The sequence below is a fragment of the Dunckerocampus dactyliophorus genome, chromosome 7, assembly GCF_027744805.1.
Source record: "Dunckerocampus dactyliophorus isolate RoL2022-P2 chromosome 7, RoL_Ddac_1.1, whole genome shotgun sequence".
NCBI lineage: Eukaryota > Metazoa > Chordata > Actinopteri > Syngnathiformes > Syngnathidae > Dunckerocampus > Dunckerocampus dactyliophorus.
This window is the reverse complement of record NC_072825.1, coordinates 5,156,780-5,181,142: the sequence shown is the minus strand read 5'-3', so window position 1 is coordinate 5,181,142 and position 24,363 is coordinate 5,156,780. Positions and strand designations below refer to the sequence as shown.

The window sequence follows — 24,363 nt, the reverse complement described above, 5'->3', positions numbered from 1 at the left end:
TTTTTGAAAAAGAGTATCTAGAAGGGTCTGTATACTTGCTAAATATAGCGACAAAGTCGCTAAGTGTTGTGTATGAGGTTTCTTAAGAAGCTGAATTTTTATGCACACTGCCACCTAGTGTACAGAGTTGAAAGGACAAGCTACAGTCGCAAGCAGTCCCATTATAATGTGTTTATGAGTGACAGCAAGCAGGTAGCGCCAAATCTATTTGTGGTGGCCTGAGACAAATAAATGTATGGGAAACACTGCTAGCACAGCATGAATAGAAGCTGCTGTATGAGGCTGTACATTGTCTGCAAATTGTTTAAAATCTGGAGGAAATCGTTGTGTATATATATATATATATATATATATATATTTTTTTTTTTAAATATCTCTCACTTAAACCATTTTAAAACAGTCAACTACCACTTTTTTGTGAATATAAAGATATGCCAATGTATCTATAATTATGTGAAATACTTCAAAATAATAAAGTTTTGGCTTTTCCAGTGGTCTAAATTTGGAAGCGCACGATCTTCATCAGTACACATCATTTATGATATTATAATTCCACATGGAGTAAAGAAAAAAAAAAACAAAAGGTGCGGGATAACAAGAAGCCGCCAGCTGAGCCTGTAAGCTGTCACACTTGCAGCTGTAGGCTTGAGTGACTTGACTAGACATACGGTAGACTCTGCTGCAGAAAAACAAAACAAATAAACAACAAAAAAGCTGTTTGTGTTATATCTAACCTGACATAGCAGTCTGACACAGTATGACTGCAATATTCATGCTGTTTTTCACCTCACAAATGTCATTTCTAGAGTTCAAAAAGTGCCGTGAGGCTATTTTTAGATGTATTAGCGGCTTATTATGCGTGGGCGCGCCCCTCCGGGCACCAACAACGTGTTGGGCCAGCGGACGAGGTCGGCCTGGCAGACCTTTGCACTGTTGGCAGCGCAGACTAGCACATGATGTTCTGACAAGTGCCTCTGAGCCGGGGCATCTGTTCGCTACACACACTTTCATTATTTCATCCATCCATCCCTTCATTTTCTCTATCACTTGTGCAAAATGTCCAACAGTTTGGCAAATGTCTCGTATTCTGCTACTTTCCAACTACTTTAAATAAGTGTCAGAGGTCCCACAATACAGTGGTGCATTAGAAGTGTGTTGGACAAAATCTACCGGAGGGTCAGGGGGACACAAATGTTAGCAACACTATCATAGCTACGTGAGCTAAAGTGCTAACATTCCACTCACATTTTAACAGCAACATCGAGTTAGCTTAGGCTAGTCGATGAAGAAAAACAAAATGCTCAAACTTACAGCTCTCACATCTGTAGCTGACTGATGGATAGTCGGCAGCGCTCCGGGCGGAATGTTAAGATGTGTAGCAAAGCCTGCTTTTTTACCAAGCCACCGTGAAGTGGTGGGCGTATACTTGCAAACTCATAAAATGAGTTGTGACTTGGTAACAAAAACATTCCGATATCAAAAGATGCCAAAGACGCTTACAGCAGGAGAGAGATGTTAGACTGTTTTGTGTTATTTTGTTGTTTGTTTGTGAACTGCACAACAGGACACTGTTGGCCCAGAATACATCTAACAGCTTTTGAACGAAAGTCTTTGATTTGGGTAAAGAGCGTATCAGCGAAGGAAGCTGAACCTGTCAAATTCGCTGCCGGCTTTGCGTCTTCATTAGTGGCTATTTATGCCCTCCCTTTCCTCGTTCATACGTCCTGTCAGGTAGTCAGAGCTCTAAAACAATGTAGTGTATATAAGCTGGAGGAACGTTGGAAACAACGTCTGAACTTCCTTCTTAAGGAACAAGAAAATGGGCCATTATCAACGACAAGGCAGAAATAAACACATCACAGTTTGTCACAGCCCGTTATCTACAGTACGCATAAGATATGCTGACTGAAAACATACGTACTTGGATGCAAATTCACTAAAGTGTTGAGGGTTTTTGTTTTTTCTGGTTATGGTTATGTTTAGGTTAGATTAGGTTCAGTCTAAGTTTAGGACTTTTTTAGTAAGAAATCACATTTACAGTGGAACCTCGGTTAGCCTACACCCTGGTTATGGTGTTTTTTTCATCTTTATTTATGTATTTATTTTAAATTTAATACGTATGTGTAAATATGCCAGAATTAGCCCAAAGGCTTTTTCTGTTAACGATGAATGTTAACAGAAAAGGAAACACGCCACAAAATGAAGATAATAGACTGTTGGGAATAAAGTAATATACTTTAATGAAACAAATATTACAATTTAAGTTTGTAATGTAGGTCAGTGCTTCTTCCTGTAATGGTTAGGCCAGCAGAGAACGCCTTGCTGGCCCTGACTGGACACCACTGAAAACTATAACTGTAAAACTATAAATGTAATGTTTTGTGTTTTCTAGACTTGGATTTACATTATTTCTCATGGGAAAAACTGATTTGGTTAGAGTACGTTTCGGTTAGAGTCAGACCTTCTGGAACGAATTAACTAGCCAAGGTTCCACCGCACTTGTTACTATAACTGAGTAGTTTTGTGTATTTGTGTAACCTTGACTATACTATACCTGTATGTTTATTTATGTTCTGTTCAAAGTATTGAAGCAAAAAAGGTCCAAGTAGCTCATCTCTAATAACAAGCAGCCCAATTTGCCCCAAGAAAAGACGTGGCCTCATAATTGTGCAGTGTATTGTAAATCAGTCTGCTTAAACAATCCATAAAGAAAGACCAGCAATTGCTGTAAGTGAAATCTAATCAGAACTAACAGAGGGGAAGCATAAACAGGCGCTACATCACAGTCCCACTAACATTTTACGGCGCTCTCTTCTGCTGGCGTCACACCAAAACATTTTACGCTTCTTCTGTTCTCAGCGTCTGGACAATTAAAAATGTGAGTAATAGAGCTAACATTTCTATTACTCGGTGGGTGACAGCCCCCAAAGTAGTCATCCTGTCGGAGCTAGATTGTGTCAGACAGATAATGACAGCACCCCCCACAGGACCGTCTGTCCAAAGCAGGGATATTGGAGTGTTTGTCCTTGAGTGTCCGTCTCAAATGCACCTGAAGGGACAGTCATCCTCTTATTAATCTCGCTGAGTGAGTGTTGTGTACATGTTGCTGCTTCTTCACGTGATAAAACATCAGCTTGCAATGAGAGACAAGGTCCTTGTCTTGTTAACAAACCTTGGTAAAACAACATTCAGGTTGGGGGTACAGTTTTGGTTTGGCTTCAGTGTTCTGGTTCGGGTTGGGATTAAAGGGATAGTTTGGATTTTTTGTCATGAAGTTACATGACATCCCCATCAGCATTATAGTCCAATAACAGCGACTTACCCCCCCCCCCACTTGGTCTCCTAAGTCCAGTTCTGGTCAGATTTCCGTGATGAAGAAAGTAGTTCCACTTAGTTGCTGGGGACAATTAAGTAGAGAGTTTGGCTTCTCAAAACAACATGCGTTCAAAAAATTAATACATTTGTATCACAAAAATGCCTTCTCAAAAAAATCTAACCTCGCAAAAGCTTGTCGTTATATATTTGTCTCCCGCCGTATCCCTGAGCACTGCCACCTGTGCGTTCACGTGTATGTGACGAAGACGCTTGCAGTTTTCAACTAGTCTTAAGATTTTGATCAATTTTTTTTTCATTTTTCACCTCATATTACCGTGTGACGTGGCGCGACGCTGTAATCTCGCGAGAGCGTACGTGACGCGCGGAAAACAGACAAGCTAAACATAGCACTCTCAATCTCAACAATCGATTATTAAAACATCCGCAAAGTACTTCGAGGCAAAACCAACATATTGAACACCCTAAAACTCTACCAAGCCAAACCTGGAAGATCTGGAGGAGAACATCGACGGGTGCTTCGATCGTGTAGTGGCGGGCAAGTCACCCAAGACGCCGAACCCCAAGCGGAGCCACCCGGAAGACTCACCTAGAGAGATATCGCCACCAGGCACTGACATCAGAGACATCCTCGATTCCATCGATAAGAGGCTGTTTTGCTTGGACGGCCGCCTCGCTCTCGTCGAGGTGCTCCATAAAGAATTCCAGGCCATCCGTGAATCTCTGGACTTCAGCCAAAATCAGATCGTCTCCTCGGGTGAGGAAGACCCGTAAGAATCTGAGTGCCGTCATGGCGCGGCAGCTCAAACTCATCCAAAACATCACTTTTCACCGCGTCCACCGCCTGGGAGCTAAAGAACCGAAGGCCGAGACCCATCGTGGAAAAATGCAAACACTTTAAGCAGAAGGAACAGGTAAAGAGCCAAGGCCGGGAGCTGAAGGGGTCGGACTTCAGCTTTATCGACCAATTTCCTCGAGAAATCCTCGACAGACGCCGACGTCTGTTCGGAAGAAGTTCATTGACGAGGGGTGCCGAGCTGTTATCACGGTGGATAAACTCTTCGTCAATAGACAACTATACCGCGACCGGGAAGCCACACCATAGTTGTACTAATCACCCTAATATGGTAATTGACCATCTAATACTAAGCAGGTAACATTTTTCTTTCTCACAGCGCGCACACCTGTAACCGTGGTCATTGTCTGCTCCCATTTTTCTCTTTTTACATGTCACTTTTCCCACTGTATGCAGTCCCTCTTTCCCCCCTTTTTTTTCTTCTCCCCCATCTCACCATTTCACCCTCTTTTTTCCCCTCCAAAGAGAGGTCTTTGAATTCGTTGTTTTTTTAAACCCTTTTCCTAGATGCAGTTTGATGGTTATTGTTCTGCAGTCGGCACCAGTAAGGGCCTGGATTTGGGTGAAAGACCAGTGTCATGATGGACAGCCAATCGGATCCTCCAGCGCAGGTGTGATTTTTTTTTTTTTTGGGTCTACCACTTGACCTTTTTGTTCCATAACGCTCAGGATCTTTTCAAAAAATGTACAATGACTTACTGCCACGCTGCGAGAGGCCTTGCTTATGCAGCTCGACAATCCGACCACGTTCAAAGAGAAAGCTTCTTAGCTTCAGCCATCTTGAGGGCATGACAGTGTGAATGCCTGACACAAAATGAACATTTTGAGCAGATTTTGGCTTTTATAGCCTGTGGTCTTAACTTTTGATCAGGTGTGTGTTTATATTACAAGTTCCAAATGTTTTTTGTCTCACTCCTTGTCCACTTCTTGCTTTTGCATATTGTAGCTCTACTTAAAACCCTCATTAAGATCCAAATGTGCAAAATGCAAATTCTAGCAATTTTTCAACTGGTCTTAAGATTTTGATCAGGAGTGTATTATGAGAAACAAAACAAAATAAAGGTTGGGGAAGTAAATTGCCAATATTATGGGAATAAAGTTATATTATGGGAATAAAGTCATAATATTACAAAAACATTTACGAAGATTATTTAAGAAAAGGTAATATTTGTAAATTTAAAAACAAACTGCAAAAATAGGGTGGAAAAATACAAGACCCAAGTTCATACTAATAAAGCTGAGATGCATTTTGTTCTCGAAATATACATATAACTTCTTAGCATATGTTCAAAACGTTTGGACACTACTGCATTAGGGTTTGGCTTGGGTTGGGCGACATGCTTCAAGCTTTTTCGAAGCAAATAAGACACCAGGCTGAGAAAAACGACAGAACAAGTGATTTCTTTTAAAGGTACAAATTTGCACAGGTCTTGTTTTATTTTTTTATTCATTATTTGAAAATACTCACTAATGAGAGTTAAATGAAACAGTAAGAATAAGTCATAACAATAATTAATGTCCGCAAAAAGTAGACTTAAAATCTTAATACTTCTTTTTTTTAATTAGATTTCGTCCTCCTTTTTCTTAGTGAAACACCTGAGGGAAGCAAATCAAAAGTAATCAATGAAGTATAGAAAATGACAAAGAAAGCGAGATCACTAAACAAAACCAAGACAAGCCCATACAGGAGTCACTCATCTGTATGTACAAGTATGCAGTGATTAAAAAGAGCAAAAAACCTCATTCAAACGGCAATAGCAGTGTACTGTATGTCACCGATGAAGGCAGAGGAACTGAACAGGAACAGGAACACACACTTGGACATCTCCGCTTCTTCTCACACTGCATTACATCCAAAAGGCAAAAAAAAAAAAAAAAAAAAGCGTCCTCCAAATGGTCCCAGGATGCATAAGACACTTTCTTGACTATTTTTTTTAAGAAAGCTTGTTTCATCAAGAAACATGACATCAAGGTTATTTTAGCGCTCCTTAATCACATCATTCTGATCGATACTGATTACAATTGACTGCTTCACTGCGTTCACTGTAAGCCAAGATGTGACAGGAGAGGGAGGCAAACAAACCTTTGGTCAGTGATAGGAAAAAAGAACGAGAGAAGGAAACAAAGACCCAAAAAGATAAGTCATTCCTCAAAAGCAACAAAAATGTGTTTTTTGACAATATGGCCCGTCCCGGACATTTGGGTCTGCACTGGTTTCCTCACAGAGGAAAGAAGGAAAGAAAAGGTGCGCTTGTCAGAAAAAGTTTGTCTTGATTGTCCACAAAAAGAGAAGAAGAGCCAGCAGGAGGTAACCCCCCTTCTAGCAATAGAATATACAATCACAGCGTAAAATCACAATATCCTTTACTAGAAAGGAATAACAGGACGCCCTCCTCCCAAAACAAAAGACATAAAATGATCCCTGGATCTGTGCGCACATTGTTAACTCTGCAAATATGTCTTTTCAGAGGATGGCGGGTCATCCGGAGAGCATCTTGTCCTGTGGGCTTCTGTCCTGCATGCAGCTCTTATGCACGACAGGCAGAGGGTGGGCCTCCGTGTTGAAGACCCAGTCCTCCAGGGGGAGGAGGTCGTCGTCGGAGAAGAGCAGGTACAGATACCTGAGGAGGAGAAGGAGATGGAGGTGTGTGCCTGACATGTTTATCCAAGTTTGAGCTGTTGAGCGGTTGATCATGCAGACTTCCATTGCATTTACAACAGAGGAACTTAAAAGGGTCCCTGACGTGATTGATCAACTTTGCTTAAGTATGTTATATATTGTTTGTAATTATGTTCTACATTGTTCCATTTTGGAAAAATGACATTTATGGCAAACTAGCTCTCACATTTCAGCCTCATTTCCGGAAGTGGTGTCACCAGCAGATAAACAAACGCTTCTCAGGGTAGATCGTCTTTTTGCCTTGCTTATGTTTAAAATGCAGCTGCTTGCACACTATACAAATATTATAAATACATAAAATAAAAACGATATGGTAATAAAAGGGAAACATTCGACTAAAGTTGTGATTTTGCAAGAATTTTATTTTTGAATCTGTAGCAATGAAGTCGTAATATTAAAGGATAAAGTGCTTTATGGAGCATCAGGCTGTAATCTGACAATTTTATTTTTTTATATTACAAGATTAAAGTAATATTACAAGAAAAAAAATTATTTACTGAGAATTAAGGTGCAATATTAAAAAATATATATATTTTGAGAAAAAAATCGTATTACAAGAAAAATAAGCTTTATACGAGAAGTAAAAAATTTGACAAGAAGAAATCTAATTGACCAATATTAATTGTACCATTACAAGAAAAAAAACTGACAGACTGCAAGAATAAAGAGAAAAAGTGATTTACTGAGGAATATATTTTTAATATTACAAGGAAAAAAAAGTTTGATTTACCAAGAATAAATTTGCAGCATTAGGAGAAAAACCTTCGATTTGCCAAAGTTTCATTGTCCTATTGTAATTGTAATACAAGAAAAAAACATTTTAAAGTCAATATAATAATGAAAACCAAAAATTGTATTTGATGTTTTAGTAATATTATAACAAAACATTTGTGCTATTATAAGAAAAAATATATTTACCAAGATTTATTTGTAATATTGTAATTATAGTATTACAAGTATAGTAAGTATATAAGTATAGTATTTACATCGAGGCATTTTTTTGATGTTTGAGAAAATGTCTTTACATTTTACAACAATTGCGCTAATATTACAAGAACAAATTTTAATTTACTGAGATTTAAGTTGTAATAGTAAATAGTAAAAATAATTTTTTTATGTCAATAAATTTAACGTTCCAAGAAAAAAAAGGTGTTGTAGCAAGAAAAAAATGTAACATTACAAGGAATAAAAAATACGAGGATAAATGACAAGAAAAAACAGTTTTGATGTACTGCAATTTAAGTCGTAATGCTACAAGACATTTTATGAAAATAAAGTTAGACTATTACAAGAAAAAATTTGTAATAAGAGAAAAAAACATATTACAGGAAAAGTGATTCATTATACTGAAATGTAAGTTGAGAATTAAGTCACATTATTACAAGAAAAAAGTATTTGTCAAATAAAATAAGGAGCAATATGATGAAGAAATGATACGGGATACTTGTGTTTGATTGATACTCTGAAAATGCTAAATTCAGTAACCCGGGGAACCTTACTCCATTCACTTTCCACCAAATCGAAACAAATCCTCTTTGCTGTCCTGGTTCGATTCTGACAGCAGCACATTTAGGCAGCAAACTAGTTGGGCCTGAAGCAGTCTCTATTGTATCTTCAAATTTGCATATGATGTTGTCAAATGCTGTAGGGGGAAAAAAGCCTAATCTCATAGGAGACAAAAAAGAAGTGAGGAAAAACACCTTAATTACGTTTACAACTACAAATAAACTTGATTCTTGGTTTGTTAATTTAAAGTTGTCCATCATTTCATCAAAATTAAATAATATTTTATCTCACCCAGCGCCTCTCTAAGTTCTCCCATCACAAGTTGGCAATTGAACAGCGAATAACAGACTCTGCTGTGTTTGTTCTATGGCCCACATTAACATGACATACAGTATGTGGTTCGTGTGTAGCACACTCATCTGGTGAATATATGTAATAGCAATTCATTTGCACTTTGGATGCGTAGAGCTCCAAATCATGGCTTGTGGTTGTCTTTGGGCGGCGCTGACCTGTCAACAGCACCCGCCGCTGCTCGGTGAGAACACATAATGCGGAACAATACATGATTTCAACCATATTAGAAAACTCTCCAATGACACCAGAAAAAGTTGCTAGATTTGTCGCCAGATCTAGCAAATACATCGCCAGGTTGGCAACACTGGACCACACAACATAAGCGTGCATATACTGTACCACCATGGGATTGCTTACTTGAGTGTCTCGGAGAGGAAGAAGCTCTGCTGCATGTTGTCGTGGCTGTCTGTCATCGTGTAGACGTCGCGGATCCCCGAGAAGCCAGACTCCACTCTGCAGTGCTGCTCCAGGGCCTTGCAGACAGACAGACAGACTTATTACAACATCGAAAGCTTTTTTAAAAAACAATGTTGGACCATGAATTGCAACTCTTGTCTTCCGTGTAATCGCATTCAATCTACACCTCAACCATATCGGAACCTGTCGGCGGCACAATGGAGTAACGGAGAGTGTCCAACCGAGTTAGCTGTGTGGATTAGCACTGCCATTAGCCTCGCTACATGCCCCGACTGTATGTACTAATTAACAAAGACCCTGACGTGTTCACGCTCCACGTTGCACCTTTGTGCTCGCTAATTGAAGGCGCCCAACACCTGCGACTGAGCTCACCTTCATTTACATGATAGCTACATGTATCATGCTAACACTTGTGCTCTTGACTCCAGCTAATGTGCATTTAATAATAGTCTTTCATAGCATGGACCTGCGTGACACTGTGCAGTGCCACTGGTAGAGGGCAATTGGCTGTGTTAATGGGGTTTAGCACAATAGCTGATGTGTCTTACACCTCAGTCGCTGCATTTAAAAGGTAATAATTCTCCTTTAAAAATGTGTTATACAGTACATCAATATATTCATGCTGCAGTAATTCTGTTTGAGTGGAGACTTAATCAGGCTGAAATGTGCTTAGTTAACCTGACGGAATTTCTGATGGCTTGTTTATTATTTAACAGGAAGTACCATTTCAGAGGGGAACCGGTGCTGTTGTGTATTTTACATTTTTACAAAAGAAAATCAAATGTACAGTAAGCGTTGAAATCAACTTAAGACACCATGACACTATTCCGCTATCATTTTGAGCAAATAAATGTGATGACAACCATAGAACAGGAATCTAGCTGGAAAGAAAGAAATTCCACTTGGAGGTTCCGAGGTCCAACCTCAAAAGTGCTGCGTAAACAAAAAATATGGCTGACGAGCTTGCGTCTACTTCCGCGATGGAGCACCGCGGCCATCTTTTTTCGGTATGCGTTCCACAGCGGAAGAAGATGCGAGTGTCTTCGTCACATTCACATGAACACACAGGCCGCAGTGCGCAGGAGTGTGGCGGGAGACAGATAACGCCAAGCGTTTTGTGAGGTGTGAGTTATCGCCACAGGAGCGTGATTTTCAACTGTCATCGTGTAACTTCTAACTTTAGACTGATTTGGTGACATGATGCATATTCATATTTTCTTTTCTCACCTCGACAGCCTCCCAGCCCCAGTCCCGGTACTTGGGGTCATGGGTCAGCCTCCACATGTACATGTAGCTCTCTATGACCTCTGGTCGCAGGATGTAGTATCTGTCGCTCAGTCGTGTTGCTGTGGCTTCAGCGCCGCTGTCGAATCGGAACGCCTCAGGTCCGAGTTTGGTGGCTGGGAGGAAAAATCAAGACATTTTACATTAGTATTTAAACCTAAGTAGTATTTGTCAGGGTTTATTGTATTGCATCCGAATGTAATGAAACAGAAAAGGTAACAAAAGGTTTGAGAGATTTAAAAAATGTCTCATCAGTTGTACTTGTTTCAAGCTTCCCTACTCACATAAAAGCTTTGCAATCACCTCACTCAAGCATTCCTTTAAGAACACTGGAATTATTCCACTTCTATGCTCCCCAATTTATCTCAAGGATGCTCAAGTTTGAACCGCAATCACTAAAGCCAACTCAAAACAAGTTTTTATCACATTCGACTGACTCTAATTTAAGGCGAAATGAAGATGGATTAAAGTCTGGATGTACTTCACTGCATACAAGTGTGCAATTATTACATTCTACTACTTGACTGTATTTGGGGAAAATGAATGAGAAATTAACAAATAACCGATTAAGCGGTATTTATATATATATATATATATATATATATATATATGTGTGTGTGTGTGTGTGTGTGTGTATATATATATGTGTGTGTGTGTGTGTATATATATGTGTGTGTGTGTGTGTATATATGTGTGTGTGTGTGTGTGTGTATATATATATATATATATATATATGTTATTTAAATATAAATCTATTTTAATAACAAAAATTAATTGTAATAATAATGAAATATGCTTTTTTTTATCCCTGATAGACAATAGGGAAAATCACAAATAACTGATGCTTTTTTAAAAAAATTATTTCTATTTCAATAAAAATAAATTTTATAATTAAAATATACATATGTTTGTTCCTTTATAGACAACAGGAAAAAAACTTTTATTTCACAGTATTGTTTTTTTTTACATACATATTTCTATTAAGTTATTTATGTGAAAATGTGTGTTCACATAAATTGAATGATTTTTCTTTTGCATTTTAAAAAACTGTTCGAGACTGACTGAACAGCGCCTCTCTTGGTTATAGCCAAGTAGTGCACTTCGTTTTGCGTTGTTCTGTCTGTACAAAACTGTCCAGGCTACGTTCAGAAAAGTGTAAATACATTTAAAAGTCAAACCTTCTCCTTTACTTTAATGCAACCGCCACCACAATGATCAAGGTGAGTCAGGTGTCAGTAAGACTAAGCTAAACAGACGCCACTTAATAAACACAGAATTTCATTTCCCCTCGTAGTTATAGCAGCAGACACTAATCCAAGAGCTTCTTAATGTCGTGCGGCACCTGTAAAACATGTTAGCAGAAGGAGAAAGCTTTGCACATCAAAAGTGTGTGAAGGAAGCCTTCCTGTGGTGACTCACATCATCTTATAAAATGCTTCAATCCGTACACGTACACAACATGAAATTAACATCAAACATTAGTGTCAAGGACGAGACAGACAGCAGTAAAATGCACAGAAGGCTTTAAAAGTCCAAGCGCATCAACATCTCTGCTCTCTTTCAATTTAAGTTTGGAGCTGCAATAAGTTAGGAGGGAGATTTCTTCCTAAATTTACACAAAGACGCACAAGTTAACACATGTCACTGATTCTATACATCACAGGACAAGAGCACGCTGCCATTTTTAAAAACCTACTGAAAAAAAATACAAGTCAAAGATCTTCTATGTAGAGTGCAACTGTGCTTTGCTGTTTTTTAGGGCTAGCTGCAAAATTGATCGTCAAAGATCCTCTGTATGAGAAGAACGCTCTGCTGTTTTTAAGACTCGACTGCAAAAACGCCAAAAGATCTTTGGAATGATTTTAAGGACCTACTGGAAAAAAAAAACAGCAAAATTAAAGATCTTTTATGTAAGTGCTTGGCTGCAAAAACGCTAGTCAAAGATCCTTTATATGATTACTGTTTTTAAGGACCTACTACAAAAATGTTAGTCAAAGATACAGGATGTGCATTTCACACTTTTGTTGTAGGTCTTTAAAAACAGCAGTCAAAGATTATCTACATAACACTAGTGCTTTGCTCTTTTTAGGATTTGACTACAAAAATGTCCGTCAAAGGTGCTCTACACAACAGGGGCGTTTGGCACTTTTGTTGGACGTCTTCAAAAACTGCAGTCATCATAGTGCTTTGCTTCTTTTAGGAATCTACTGCAAAAACAGTAGTCACAGTTTTTAGGAACCTATTGCAAAACCATAGTAAGCGATCCACTACTTTATATGACATGAGTGTTCTGTTGTTTGTTAAGGACCTACTGCAAAATGCTAGTTAAAGATCCTCTACATCAGAGTTTTGCTTGTTTTTAGAAATCTCATGGAAAAAAACACAAACACTAGTGAAAGATCCTCTATATGACTCTGCTGTGTTTAAGGACCTATTGCAAACATGCTAACCAAGACAGTCTACATAATAGGAGTGCTTTGCTGTTTTTAGGAATCTAGTGAAAAAAACCCTCTAGTTAAAGATCCTCTCTATGACAGCATCACTCTGTTGTTTTTAAGGCCCTACTGCAATTGCTAGTTAAAGATCCTCCACATATAACAGGAGTGCTTTGCTGTTTTTAGGAATAGTAAAAGAAAAAAAAAACCCTATTCAAAGATATATGTCAGGAGCGTTGTTGTTTTTAAGGAAATATTGTAAAAATGCTAAAGACCCTCCATATGACAGGAGTATGCTTAAAATCTTCGGGTTAAGCGAGGACCTCCCCTTTACCCGAGCGGTCGTAGCTTTCGTGGCAGGTGTGCGTGATCTCTGCAGCCAGGTCCAGGTAGTGCTGACGCTTGTCTGGGGCTCCGTCGTCGGCCCCAATACCGATCATGCCACCGGAGAAGCAGGCCAGGTGGCCCATCTTGTGGTCCAGGATGCCCCCCCTCCACTCGGCAAGGTAGGTCAGACCGCCCGGAGACTTCTGCACCAAGTTAGCTTCGATGGCCTGTAATACAATACAATACTCCATTAAAACATGTATTGCGTCAGTTGTCCTTCCTGCATCATTTATCAGCTTCATCTTATATATAGAATAGATGAGCTGGTAAGCCGTGTTAACGTGGGTTGACATTACCTGCTTTAAGAAAAATAGTATTGTACATTTATGTTTTCTTGAGGGCTGATGAGTTCCAGGCTAATTAGCTGTTGTTAGCGGCAATCAGGGAATAGGATAACTGAGAAAATATGTACTTACTCAACAACTGCCTTTTTAATTAGCAATCTACTTTTATTTAAATGCCACGCGTAATGAGTTGTGCTGTGACTCTGCCCTTCCATCTCTCACTACAAACACACCACACACACACGGGTGTAAAACATCATCTGATAGCGCACACAAGACGACCACGGATGTTTAAATGGCCAGTCACGGGGGTAAACGAGCGTTGTGTAATTAGCAGTTACGCCTCTGGCTTGACCCTCTGATGAGAAGTGAAAGAAATTTCAGTGTTCCTCCATGAGTTTTGTTTCAATCTGTGAAATTGTAATTGCAGCCTGAGGGAACGTGCCGTGCTCCTAACATGATCTCCTAGCTGACGTCAGCTGCAGACTACACACATTTTCATCTTTGAACTGTAACTCTAAACACACTGTAACTCTCATTTGTTTGTTAACCTTAACATTAACCGTAATGTTAAACCCTAACTCCAACCCTGACCCTTCACCTCAACCAAAACCCTAATGCTAGCCTAAAACCTAACCTAAGCTAAGACTCTAACCGCTAAATCAACTCAAAACCTTAACCCAAAGTAAGACCCTAACCTGTAAATCAACCCAAACCCCTAACCATAGCCAAGACCCTGAGACAAACCCACCGAAGACCCTAACCTTAAACCAGGGGTGGGCAAATTACGGCCTGGGGGCCACATGCAGCGATCCAGAAGGCTACATCCGTCACCCACGGTGCCAAACAGACACAAGTAAAAAAAAAAAAAAAGTGTCACAACTTAACCTTACACTGCACTGTCTGGGAAGTAAAAAAAGGAGGGACATTCACATAGTCTTTAATAGTCGATGTTTTAGCGTTCATAGTTTATATTGTATATCACATCCTTTATTCCTGTACATTCCGGGTGTCTTTTTCAGTAAAAAAAAACAAAAAAAACTGTAAAATTCAATTTTGTATGACACTATCATTGCAAGTTGGACTGTTGCATCATTGCACCCTGCCTTAAACCTAGCCAAAACTCTAACGCTGACCACAGCTAAGACCACAACCCTAAACCAGGGGTCGGCAAACTTTACTATCAAAAGAGACATTTTGCCTCCTCTGCCAGTAAAAAAATTATCTGGAACCGCAAAACATTACACAGCATATAAGCTTGTAAACATTTTAATCTTTTTAAAACGTTACCTGTGAGAACAACAAAATTCACGAAACTAAAAGTGCAGCGTGCATGTGTAGGTCTACTCTGAAACCATTTAAACACTTAACTCTGTGAGCCTTTTTGAGTGGTTCCCATATTTGTGTAAAATTAAAACAAAATGTAGCCAAATTTAACGTAAAAAAACCCATCAGAGTTCACATTTCTACATATCAGTGTTTGCTCATTAGCGTTTATGCCTGAGCTGAATTGTCACCAATGACCATTCTGTTGGTCCTGTCCTTGACTGTCAGAGAGAGAGGATTTCTGTCATTTTCTGAATAATTTTCTGTTGATTTTTTTTAAATTCTGAGAATAGATGCTCTCATAAAAATTCTTTCACGTATTCTCCATCTGTGAAAGGCTTCCCCTTCCTGATTTCATATGCAGCGCGGCATTGCCAACCTGGCCATTTTTTCGTTAAATTTGGTGATTTTCCAAGCCCCCTTGGTGACTTATTTTCTAAAGCGACAAGCAACAAATGTAAGGACATTTCCTGTCATTGTTGGTATTTGGAGACGTAAAAGTAAAAACACATGTTGTTCTGCAGTTGCTGCCGAGAGGTCCGCCCGCCTCAAAGCAGTCACAAGCGGTGAGTGCACAGTCAGCTTCTGCGGCACACTGTCTGCCTCACCACCTCGGCGATTACTAACTTGCCTCAGGCTCCACTCAAAACTCCCTCTCCTTTTTTTTCTACAGTGAGACTCACTGCATACACTAGCCCACCTCCCCCTCCCTTGCTCATCCAATCAGCAGTCAAAACACAGTCTAGATGCATTCAGACTTGCGGATATGTCACATTCTTTTTGAAAAAGCACATTTTCCCTACTTCAGTGCCCCCCCCCAAAAAAAAGGGCGCCGCAACAAGGAAGCTGTAGCGCCGCGGGAAGCACGAACGCTTTTATGATCTTCGTTTTAATTGGTGCATTGATGCAATTGACATGCTTGAATTACAAACAGGAACTAACCAGTGTTAATGGGCTTTCTCATGTGGATGCATACTTTATGAAAAGTTGAATCCAAGTCACGCTTGTGGGCTTTAATAATCAGCTTTTCACAAATGTGTCACGCCGCCTGGAATGGTCACCGTTTGTGTTATACAGTATAATATAATAACCCTAGTTAATTTAAACTTGCTTACTGATGTAACAATTTGCTATTTTTTCAGAGCAACTTCTCATTCAGCGTAAAGTGGATGATGTCCATACCTCCAGCGCGCTGTAGTACATCTGTTTCGCATCCTCGTCCGTCTTGTCGGACATCAGATAAGACTTGATCAGATACTCGTAGAAGCTGTCCCCAAGGCCGCCAATGGAGACGTGATCTGGAAGGGGATGGAAGTGTTAGGTAGTTGTACTGCTGCTCACTGTTTTTGTCCCTTACACTTAGGATGCTTTATGTACACAACCATGCAATTAGTCCCTGTACTCATGCACATTAGCCTCCCAGAACCTACACCACCCCGGATCATTTTCATGCCTTTTCTGGTCAAATCGGAAGGATCCAATTTTCTGAAGTAATTGAATTCATTATCATTTCAATAAGCCCAAAGTGGCGTTGGTGAGTGGAGCAGACGTTGCTTTGAAGCCAGACATTAATAAGCAAAAACCAATTGACGGATGGCTCAGTGGCTTCAGATGACTGGAGATGACTGGCGTCGGTAAATAGAAAAAAGGCAGGTATGTGTGAGGTGTTTATAAAGACTTTCAATGAAGTCGTCACAAAACCAGAAAAAACAATCAAAACAAAATCTTATGAAGCAGAGGAACCTCTAACGTCGAAGGCCCAAATAACTTATTCAGCTTGAATAACTTGTGTTATTTTGCTTTTGTGATCCCACCACAGGATGGTGCACGTTATGGCAAAGTGAAATCAATGTGACGGTAATGCTCCAAGCAGAACTACAACTTATTTGATGCGATTCAAGAAGGATGTTTGGTTAGTCTAGCAGGATAAGATTTGATTCAAGAACGATATCTGGCTCATCTAGAACGATACCGTTCAAGAATGACATTTGGCTCATCTAGAACTATATGATTCAATTCAAGAACAATATTACCCTTCGAGAACCACATTTGGCTCATCTAGACTGCTGTTTAGATTCAAGAGGGTTATTTGACTCATCTAGAATGATATGTGACCAAAGAGCAATATTAAAAAAAAAAAAAAACAAAACAATACAATTTGATTCAAGAACAATATTTGGCTCATCCGGGACGATATATGATTCAAGAATGATTTTTGACTCATCTAGAGTTACACAATTCAATTCAAGAATGATAGTTGACTCATCTAGGATGATCGATTCCTTGTAAGAAGTACATTTGGTTCGGCTAGACAAACTCAATGCCTGCGGGCAACCTCAAGTCAGCCTATAGTATTGAGTTTATTGCTGGTCTAGAATAATATGATTTTATTGAAGAAAATATTCGGCTCATCTAGAATAATATGTCATTCAAGAACAATATTTAGCTCATCAAAAAAATGGTACTATTCGATTCAAGAACGATATTTGCCAAGTCTAGAATGATATGTGATCTAAGAATGTTTGGCTCATCTTAAAAACAACACCATTTGTTTTAAAAACAATATTTGGCTCATCTAGAAGGATTTGATTCCATCCATCCATTTTCTATGCCACTTCTCATTAGGGTCGCGGGGGCATGCTGGAGCCCATCCCAGCTGACTTCGGGCGACAGGCGGGGTACACCCCGGACTGGTCACCAGCCAAGGATTTGATTCCATTCCAACAAAATATCGCCTGTAGACTGGTATGGTTCGATTCAGTAATGATCTAGAATGATATATGATTTAAGAACAATGGGCCTCGTTCACAAAACGTTCTTACGCACAAACGTGTTCTTAAAGCCTTCTTACGAAGATTTTTGGCATTCACGAAACGTGTTCTTAACTCACAGTTCTTAGATCTAAGAACAAATTCTACGAACGCTCAGGAGGACTCTTACACACAAGCAAAGCTTGCACTTTCAATGCGCAATCGCCCTCATGATGGATTTTGCAACCTGATCCCAAAAAATGTAGTGCAAATAAAATATCCCAACAACTATTTATCATCAAAACAACTAAAATATACTCCATGGATAAATATATATTCAAATCCCAATTCATCAAAAAAAAGTAGCTGGCTGGACGTGCGCTGCACAGAGAGAGAATGTAGAGGGACCATTAGATTTATTTGCTGAAAGCCACGAATATTTGATGTCCCGCTTCAGGCTTCCCTCTCTGTTCTTGCAGGTGTGCAGGATCATCAGAATAACATCGCAATGAAACGTGGTGTGCCTATTGCGCACGTAGCACCCCCAGATAACGACATGCGCCCCCAGCCACGTCTTGAGCCAGAGCACGGGGCTGCTGTATTAATTAGGCAGCGTCTAATCAAATGTAACCACAGAAAAAATAAATTGTCACACACAAACTATGTATTTTGACTTTATTTTTCCATCATGATTGTGTAAATATTTTCTAGAGTTTCCGAAATGGTTTGGTTTCTGATTGATGGCCCACCTTCCGTTTCCTCCAGATCCCTCCGGTGCAGACTCTGATTTTAAGTCAAAACACTTCTTTTTAACCTCTGCGGTGGCGTGTTTCTCCGTGGAAACGGCATTTATGTTTCCTGCAATGGTGCTCCATGCCGACTCTTTTTGGATGGCATGATGACCGGTGGATACACGTGAAAATAAGGTGGTCTTGTGTTCGGTCACTCCTTGTAAAAGCACCTCTATTTCAGTAGAATTGAAGTTTTTCTTCTGTTTGTTGTCCAGCTGCTTCTCAGTCTTGCCCTTGCGCGTTGCCATCTCCGCCTCCAGCTGCCTGTTGCGCACGGCACATTTTTGACCTTATATAGGAAATAGGTGGTGACCTATGCAAATTAGGGCTCACATGCACGGGCATCGCAGTTGGCATTCATCAACCTAAGAACACCGGTGCGAACGATTATCCCTACTTAAGAACGTGTCGTGAATGTGGCGCAGTTTCCAACCCGCGCCTTCTTAAGTACACTTCTTAAGAAGACTTTTAAGAAGATGTTTGTGAATGAGGCCCAATATTTGGCTCATCTAAAAAACAAACAATAAAAACAACAGAAAACGATACCATTTGATTCATGAACAATATTTGGTTCATCTAAAAAAAAATTTTTTTTTATCCCTTTTGATTAAAAAACAATATTTGGCTCACATAGAGCGATACGGTTTGGTTCAAGAATGATATTGGCTTTTTGAAAATTTTGTGATTCAATAACGACATTTGGCTCAACTAAATGAACAATGCTGTTCAATTCAAGAACTATATTTTGCTTGTCTAGAATTGTATAAACTCATTCAAGAACAATATTTACCTCATCTTAAATAAAAAATACTGTTCGATTCATTAACAATATTTGGCTAATCTGTCATCCAATTAAAAAAAGACAATATTTGTCTCACATAGAACAATACAGTTTGGTTCAAGAATGATATCTGGCTGGTTAAAAATGATATTACGTGATTCAGAAACAATGTCTGGGTCATTTAAAAGAACAATGACATTCAAGTCAAGAACGATATTTACCTCAACTAAAAAAAAAACGTAGAATTTGACCACAATAAAAGCAAAACTGTTTCATCTTTGTGTGACGAGACTGGCCTCCCATGCACAAGCAGTGGTGCCAATGTTGATAGTGTATTGTTAGTTGTTAATATTTATAGCGGCTAACTTATTTTTACACTTGCATCTTCCATTGACAGATGCTCAAAGTATTCTTACGTTGGACCCAGTTGCCGCTAACCGGGCTGAGGAAGTTGGGGTAGAGGCCTTGTGGTTTCTCGATCTTATTCAGCAGTTTCCTGATGTTCATCACCTGCAGGAATGCACACATGGAACTTCCATTGTCCTATACAGCCACTATCATCTCAAATATTAAATTAAAAAAAAAAAAAAAACAAAGGCCGATCACCTTCTCTGTATAAACGGGATCGCCAGAGAGCTCGGTGAGGTGAATGAATTCCAGATGTAGAGTCCCAAACTCGGCCAGGATGCTGCTCCCGGCCGACGACCATCCCCAACTCCAACTGGTGCCACTGCAACAGAAGCGAAACAGAAGCCAGACTAAGCATCTTTGCAGACGTTTACACACGGCCGTCACCTAACATTTGGGTCTCAAAGCGCATGCGGGTCGTGTGATCGCCAACTAGCTGTCTGGCATGCATCTTACAGCTTTTTTCAGTTTCTTATCTGTACATATGAGAAGAAAAACAAAAACAACTCATAGGGGGCACCATATATCATGTCACATGACTGTAGGTACAAAGAGGAAGTGTGCATCAATGAAGTTGTCCACTCCACTGTCTTTCCATTCTTGTACAAGACATACAGTATGTTTACAGTATGCTATAGATCACATGTGTCAAACTTGTGCCCTGGAGGGCCGAGACGCTGCAACCAGTTTTCTCTCCAACCACTTTCTTCAGCAGGTGATTTAATTGATGAGCTCCTTCCCTCAAACTGAAGGTGTTGATCATTAAAATCACCCGCTTTAGTGACTGGCTGGAAAGAAAACCTGCAGTGTCTCGGCCCTCCATGGCACGAGTTTGAAGAGAAAAAAAGATGAAGAGAAAAACCCTCATGAAAGTCCCTCCCAATTGTGAAAGATTTAAGTGAGTGTGATTGGAGGTGATCCTTCACCTCACGTGACCACACGCTGCTTCCTCCTCCTCTCAGAGCGATATGCAGGAGAAGCTCATTAAATGTGTCAGCAGTTGGCCAACTCGCTCGGTTGCTTTAATTGGGAGCACGTGCACGGAGAGACATGTTTTACACTCAACATGTCAAGCAAAAAGAAAAAACAACAACACCACATCATAATAGTTTAGTCATTGAAACGACGAACCCACTTGTCACTGCCATGTTTGCCATTTAGCCAGGACATGTTAGTGGTTTGGAACAGATTAACTGCAAAGTCATGAAAAGAAATGCAAATTTTATTCATGTGATTTTTGTTTAATTTAACATAGACACTCACTGTGGGGAATGTTGCAGTGAGGGGCAAGAATGTGTCCGTTTGTTGCAAATTCTATCACCTGCAAAATTATTAATAGCAATTCTGGTTCAATTCTAATTATTTCTTTGTAATTATTTTCGTATGTTTTTAAAATATTTTTTAAATAATTAAAATGTAAAACAAATATTGGCGAGTGAAGAAATATAAAGAAAATTACGTTTTAATAAATATAAAATTTTTCATTATTTCCGTATATATTTAAAATATTTTTAAATAATTAAAATGTAAAACAAATATTGGCAAGTGAAGAAATAAAGAAAATTACATTTTAACAAATAAAATTCAAATAAGTAACATTTTTTTTAAATAAAGAAAAATGACTAAGAAAGATACGTATTACAATTTTAAAAAATTACATTGCGCATTCTAATTTAATCATTAAATATGTATTACAATTTAAGAAAAAGACATTAGATTGGAATAATTAAACATGAAAAAATATTTAACTAAAATGTCAATGAAGAGCACATAAAATGACATTGCTTTTTAATTTTAAAAAAATTACTAAAATGCTAAATATATACACTACCAGCCAAGAGTTTTATGCAATTTTCCTTTTTTTTTTTTTTAAGGTCAGCAGAATATCATAAATCCTCCCGAGGCTGGGAGCAGTACAAGAACGGCAGTGCAACCTGATTGGACGCTCCCCTGTAAGTGCTCTGATCTTCCAGCAATGCTATGACATCATTGACACATTATTGCTTTCTTTCTCATGATCTCACCATTGAAACAGAACATGTCCATTTGTGTTTCTTTGTTGATGTATTGAGCTATGAAAATGAATAGCACACCTGTTCCGAACAACATGCGCATTTTGCTTTTGATTGGGTTTGAATTAGCTCGGTGGTTCTGCCATTAAGTGCAGAATAATAAAAATAAATGATTTTTTTGTACATGTGCAGGTCAGCGTTACTAAATGCACTGAACATGTTAACAGTTGGGTACGGGTCGGTGCTGAGACTCACCTCCCCAAGTTGATGACTCCTCGCGGGATCCCTGTCGGCGTGTTGAAGGCAGGTAACAACTTCTGACCCAACTGTAGCACTTTATTCTTGAAGAGCTGCAAGGACAACACAGACATTTGGCTCTCAGTGGATTGAGCAGCACACGACTTTAAGACACATTTTAAAGCCATCTTGTACAGAGTGCACTTTTTCTCGGAGGCCATGGCAAAGCTAATGGCTCATCAATCACTAAATTGTCCATTTAGTGTCTGGGAACAAAGGAGGACAGTCAAGTGTGTGATATTGAAGAGAGGAAGCAAAGAAAAGGCCTTACAGGCAAAGAATAGATAGAACATCTATGAGAGGGCAAAAGAAAAGTTTGGAAAAGTTTACCACGGTGGGAATGTGTTGTGTTTTATGCATGATTCTTAGTCATCACAGAACCCCCTGAGGCTTCTGTAGCTTTTCACATGCTCTTGTTGAAATCATCAAAAACAAAATGAATATAGGTACCAATATGTCAGTGCTTCAATAAGCAAGCATTAATACATATTTAAAGCATGCTATTTTTTAACATGTATATGTTTTAAGTAAAAAACAAAACTGCCAACTACAGAAAAGGACTAACTGAAGTTATTTTCTATTCGGCTAAACCATTACCAAATAAGAGCAAGCATGATTAAAATCAGTATTTTATTGTAAATAATATTATATCCATCCATCCATCTTCTACCGCTTATCTGAGGTCAGGTTGCGGGGGCAGCGGCCTTAGCATGGAAGCCCAGACTTCCCTCTCCCCGGCCACTTCGTCCAGCTCCTCCCGGCAGAGCCCGAGGCGTTCCCAGGCCAGTTGAAACATAGTTTCTCCAACGTGTCTTTGGTCTTCCCCGAGGCCTCCTACCGGTCGGACGTGCCCTGAACACCTCCCCAGGGAGACGTTATTTAAAGGATAGTTTATAGCTCCAGCAGAAGTTGCCTCTAATCAATATGCTGATTTAAATCACCATTTTCACAAGGCCCATAGAATAACAGTGGCATCACTGTGCAGACTCAGCGGTCAATCTGCATATATATTAAAAATAATATCTTATTTGCCAAATGAGATGCTGTTTACTGCTTAATTGCAGCCATAAATAATGTTGCAGACTGCATACCAAACATTGTTAGCGTTTTATTGCTGCAGTCGTTCCAATTGTGCTGTAAAGTATTGTGCTATAAGTATTCAGACACACGGCCAAGTGGCGAAAAGTACAGAAAGTGACAGGGCGTCATTGTTTGCTAGTTTCTAGATTACCTGATTCATTAGAGCCAAGCGCCCTCGGCTGGTGTCTACTCACCAATTTATTCTATGAGCTAAATTAAAGGCCGGGATCTGTCTTCAGTGGTTTGCCGTGGGCCTCATACACCGCGTGGGCTTCATTTTCGAAGCGCTCCTGTTAATTAAAACGCCGCCTCCCCATCTTCCATCCGCCTCACAATCCTGCTGACTTTTGTTTGCCCGCTCCGATAAGACCGCACAGACGGCGCTGATCACATGTGACAGCCGACAGGTTGCTTTGAGACCCTCGCAGGGTATCCTGGGATGGGGAGCGTGGACATAAATGGCTTTTATTCCTTCAGCACATGACCGCCTAGCGGCCACCAAGATTGCACAAATCTCCCAGAGCAAACACTGTCAGGGCCTGACGGAAGGATGCTTTGAACAACTGGTCTTGGTCTGCCACTTCTGCTTAGCAGTAAAAACCTCACTGTCCTCGCCTGGGGGACACCATGAGGAAAGACCACCGAGTCTTCTCCTGGACTACTTTCACTGTTGGTTACTGTCAAGAAATGCAGCAAAAAGCCGACTTTTACAACACATCCTCTGAAGGTCGAACACAAACGCTGGCCAACCTTTGGAAACATGTTTAACAGTACAGACAATGTTTTAAGTAACCATTTTTAATTGTCATACAAAACAAATGTTTTTTCTTCACTTTCACCTCACCTGACCTAACCATACAATACCTACACAGTTTGTGAAATGATCAAAAACATATTAACATGTTTATAAAGCCTGTCACGAGACATTCAGTTCATGAGACGAGACGATACACGAGAGTGGTACTGCGGGGACTAGATGAGATTTTTACTTTTAAGAAAAGCACAATGAAAAAATATATGACCTACTGCAATCTACTTTCATTTCTACTATGTTAGTCTTCTGAACTCTGTGTGTACGCTAGCACCCTGCCTCTACCCACCGAGATAAAGAGTTACAGTATGACTGACGAAAGGGCTCACTCCGTTCATGCTGTTGTTCTATAAAACAAACGTGTCAAGGTGCTAAAACCTATGCACAGCTTGAACCCTCCTCCTGTCTGTTTGTAACAGACACAAATTTACATGGCAATATACTGAGTCCGGCAAAATGATTGTATTGCATTGTCTAGTGCCCATGAGAGATTTTTTTCCTCAACAAGAAATCTTGTCACACCCCTAATGTTTAAAAATGGTTCTAATGGGAGGCAAACGGGACCAATTCA

The 24,363-nt window shown here is 39.6% G+C and overlaps 1 protein-coding gene and 1 long non-coding RNA gene across 4 annotated transcripts in view; one reads left to right on the top strand and one right to left on the bottom strand.

Moving 5' to 3' along the window:
- Positions 1-3,694: 3,694 nt before the first annotated feature.
- On the top strand, positions 3,695-22,936 carry LOC129185736 (uncharacterized). The gene is made up of 5 exons (XR_008572124.1): positions 3,695-4,486; positions 4,697-4,800; positions 6,658-6,833; positions 21,467-21,544; positions 21,797-22,936. It is a non-coding gene; the product is annotated as an uncharacterized LOC129185736 (long non-coding RNA).
- Positions 5,574-24,363, bottom strand: part of LOC129185728 (mannosyl-oligosaccharide 1,2-alpha-mannosidase IA) — a 165,581-nt gene continuing 146,791 nt past the window's right edge. For 2 of the 3 annotated variants that reach the window (XM_054783122.1, XM_054783123.1), the window contains 8 exons: positions 21,861-21,954; positions 19,791-19,918; positions 19,601-19,694; positions 16,045-16,160; positions 13,200-13,419; positions 10,374-10,546; positions 9,087-9,202; positions 5,574-6,810 (listed from right to left, as the gene is read on the bottom strand). In XM_054783122.1, coding sequence (XP_054639097.1) covers positions 6,669-6,810; positions 9,087-9,202; positions 10,374-10,546; positions 13,200-13,419; positions 16,045-16,160; positions 19,601-19,694; positions 19,791-19,918; positions 21,861-21,954 — 1,083 coding nt within the window. In that variant the 3' untranslated portion in view covers positions 5,574-6,668. Of the gene's footprint in view, positions 6,811-9,086; positions 9,203-10,373; positions 10,547-13,199; positions 13,420-16,044; positions 16,161-19,600; positions 19,695-19,790; positions 19,919-21,859; positions 21,955-24,363 lie in introns of all 3 variants that reach the window. The other variant, XM_054783124.1, reaches the window with a different exon arrangement.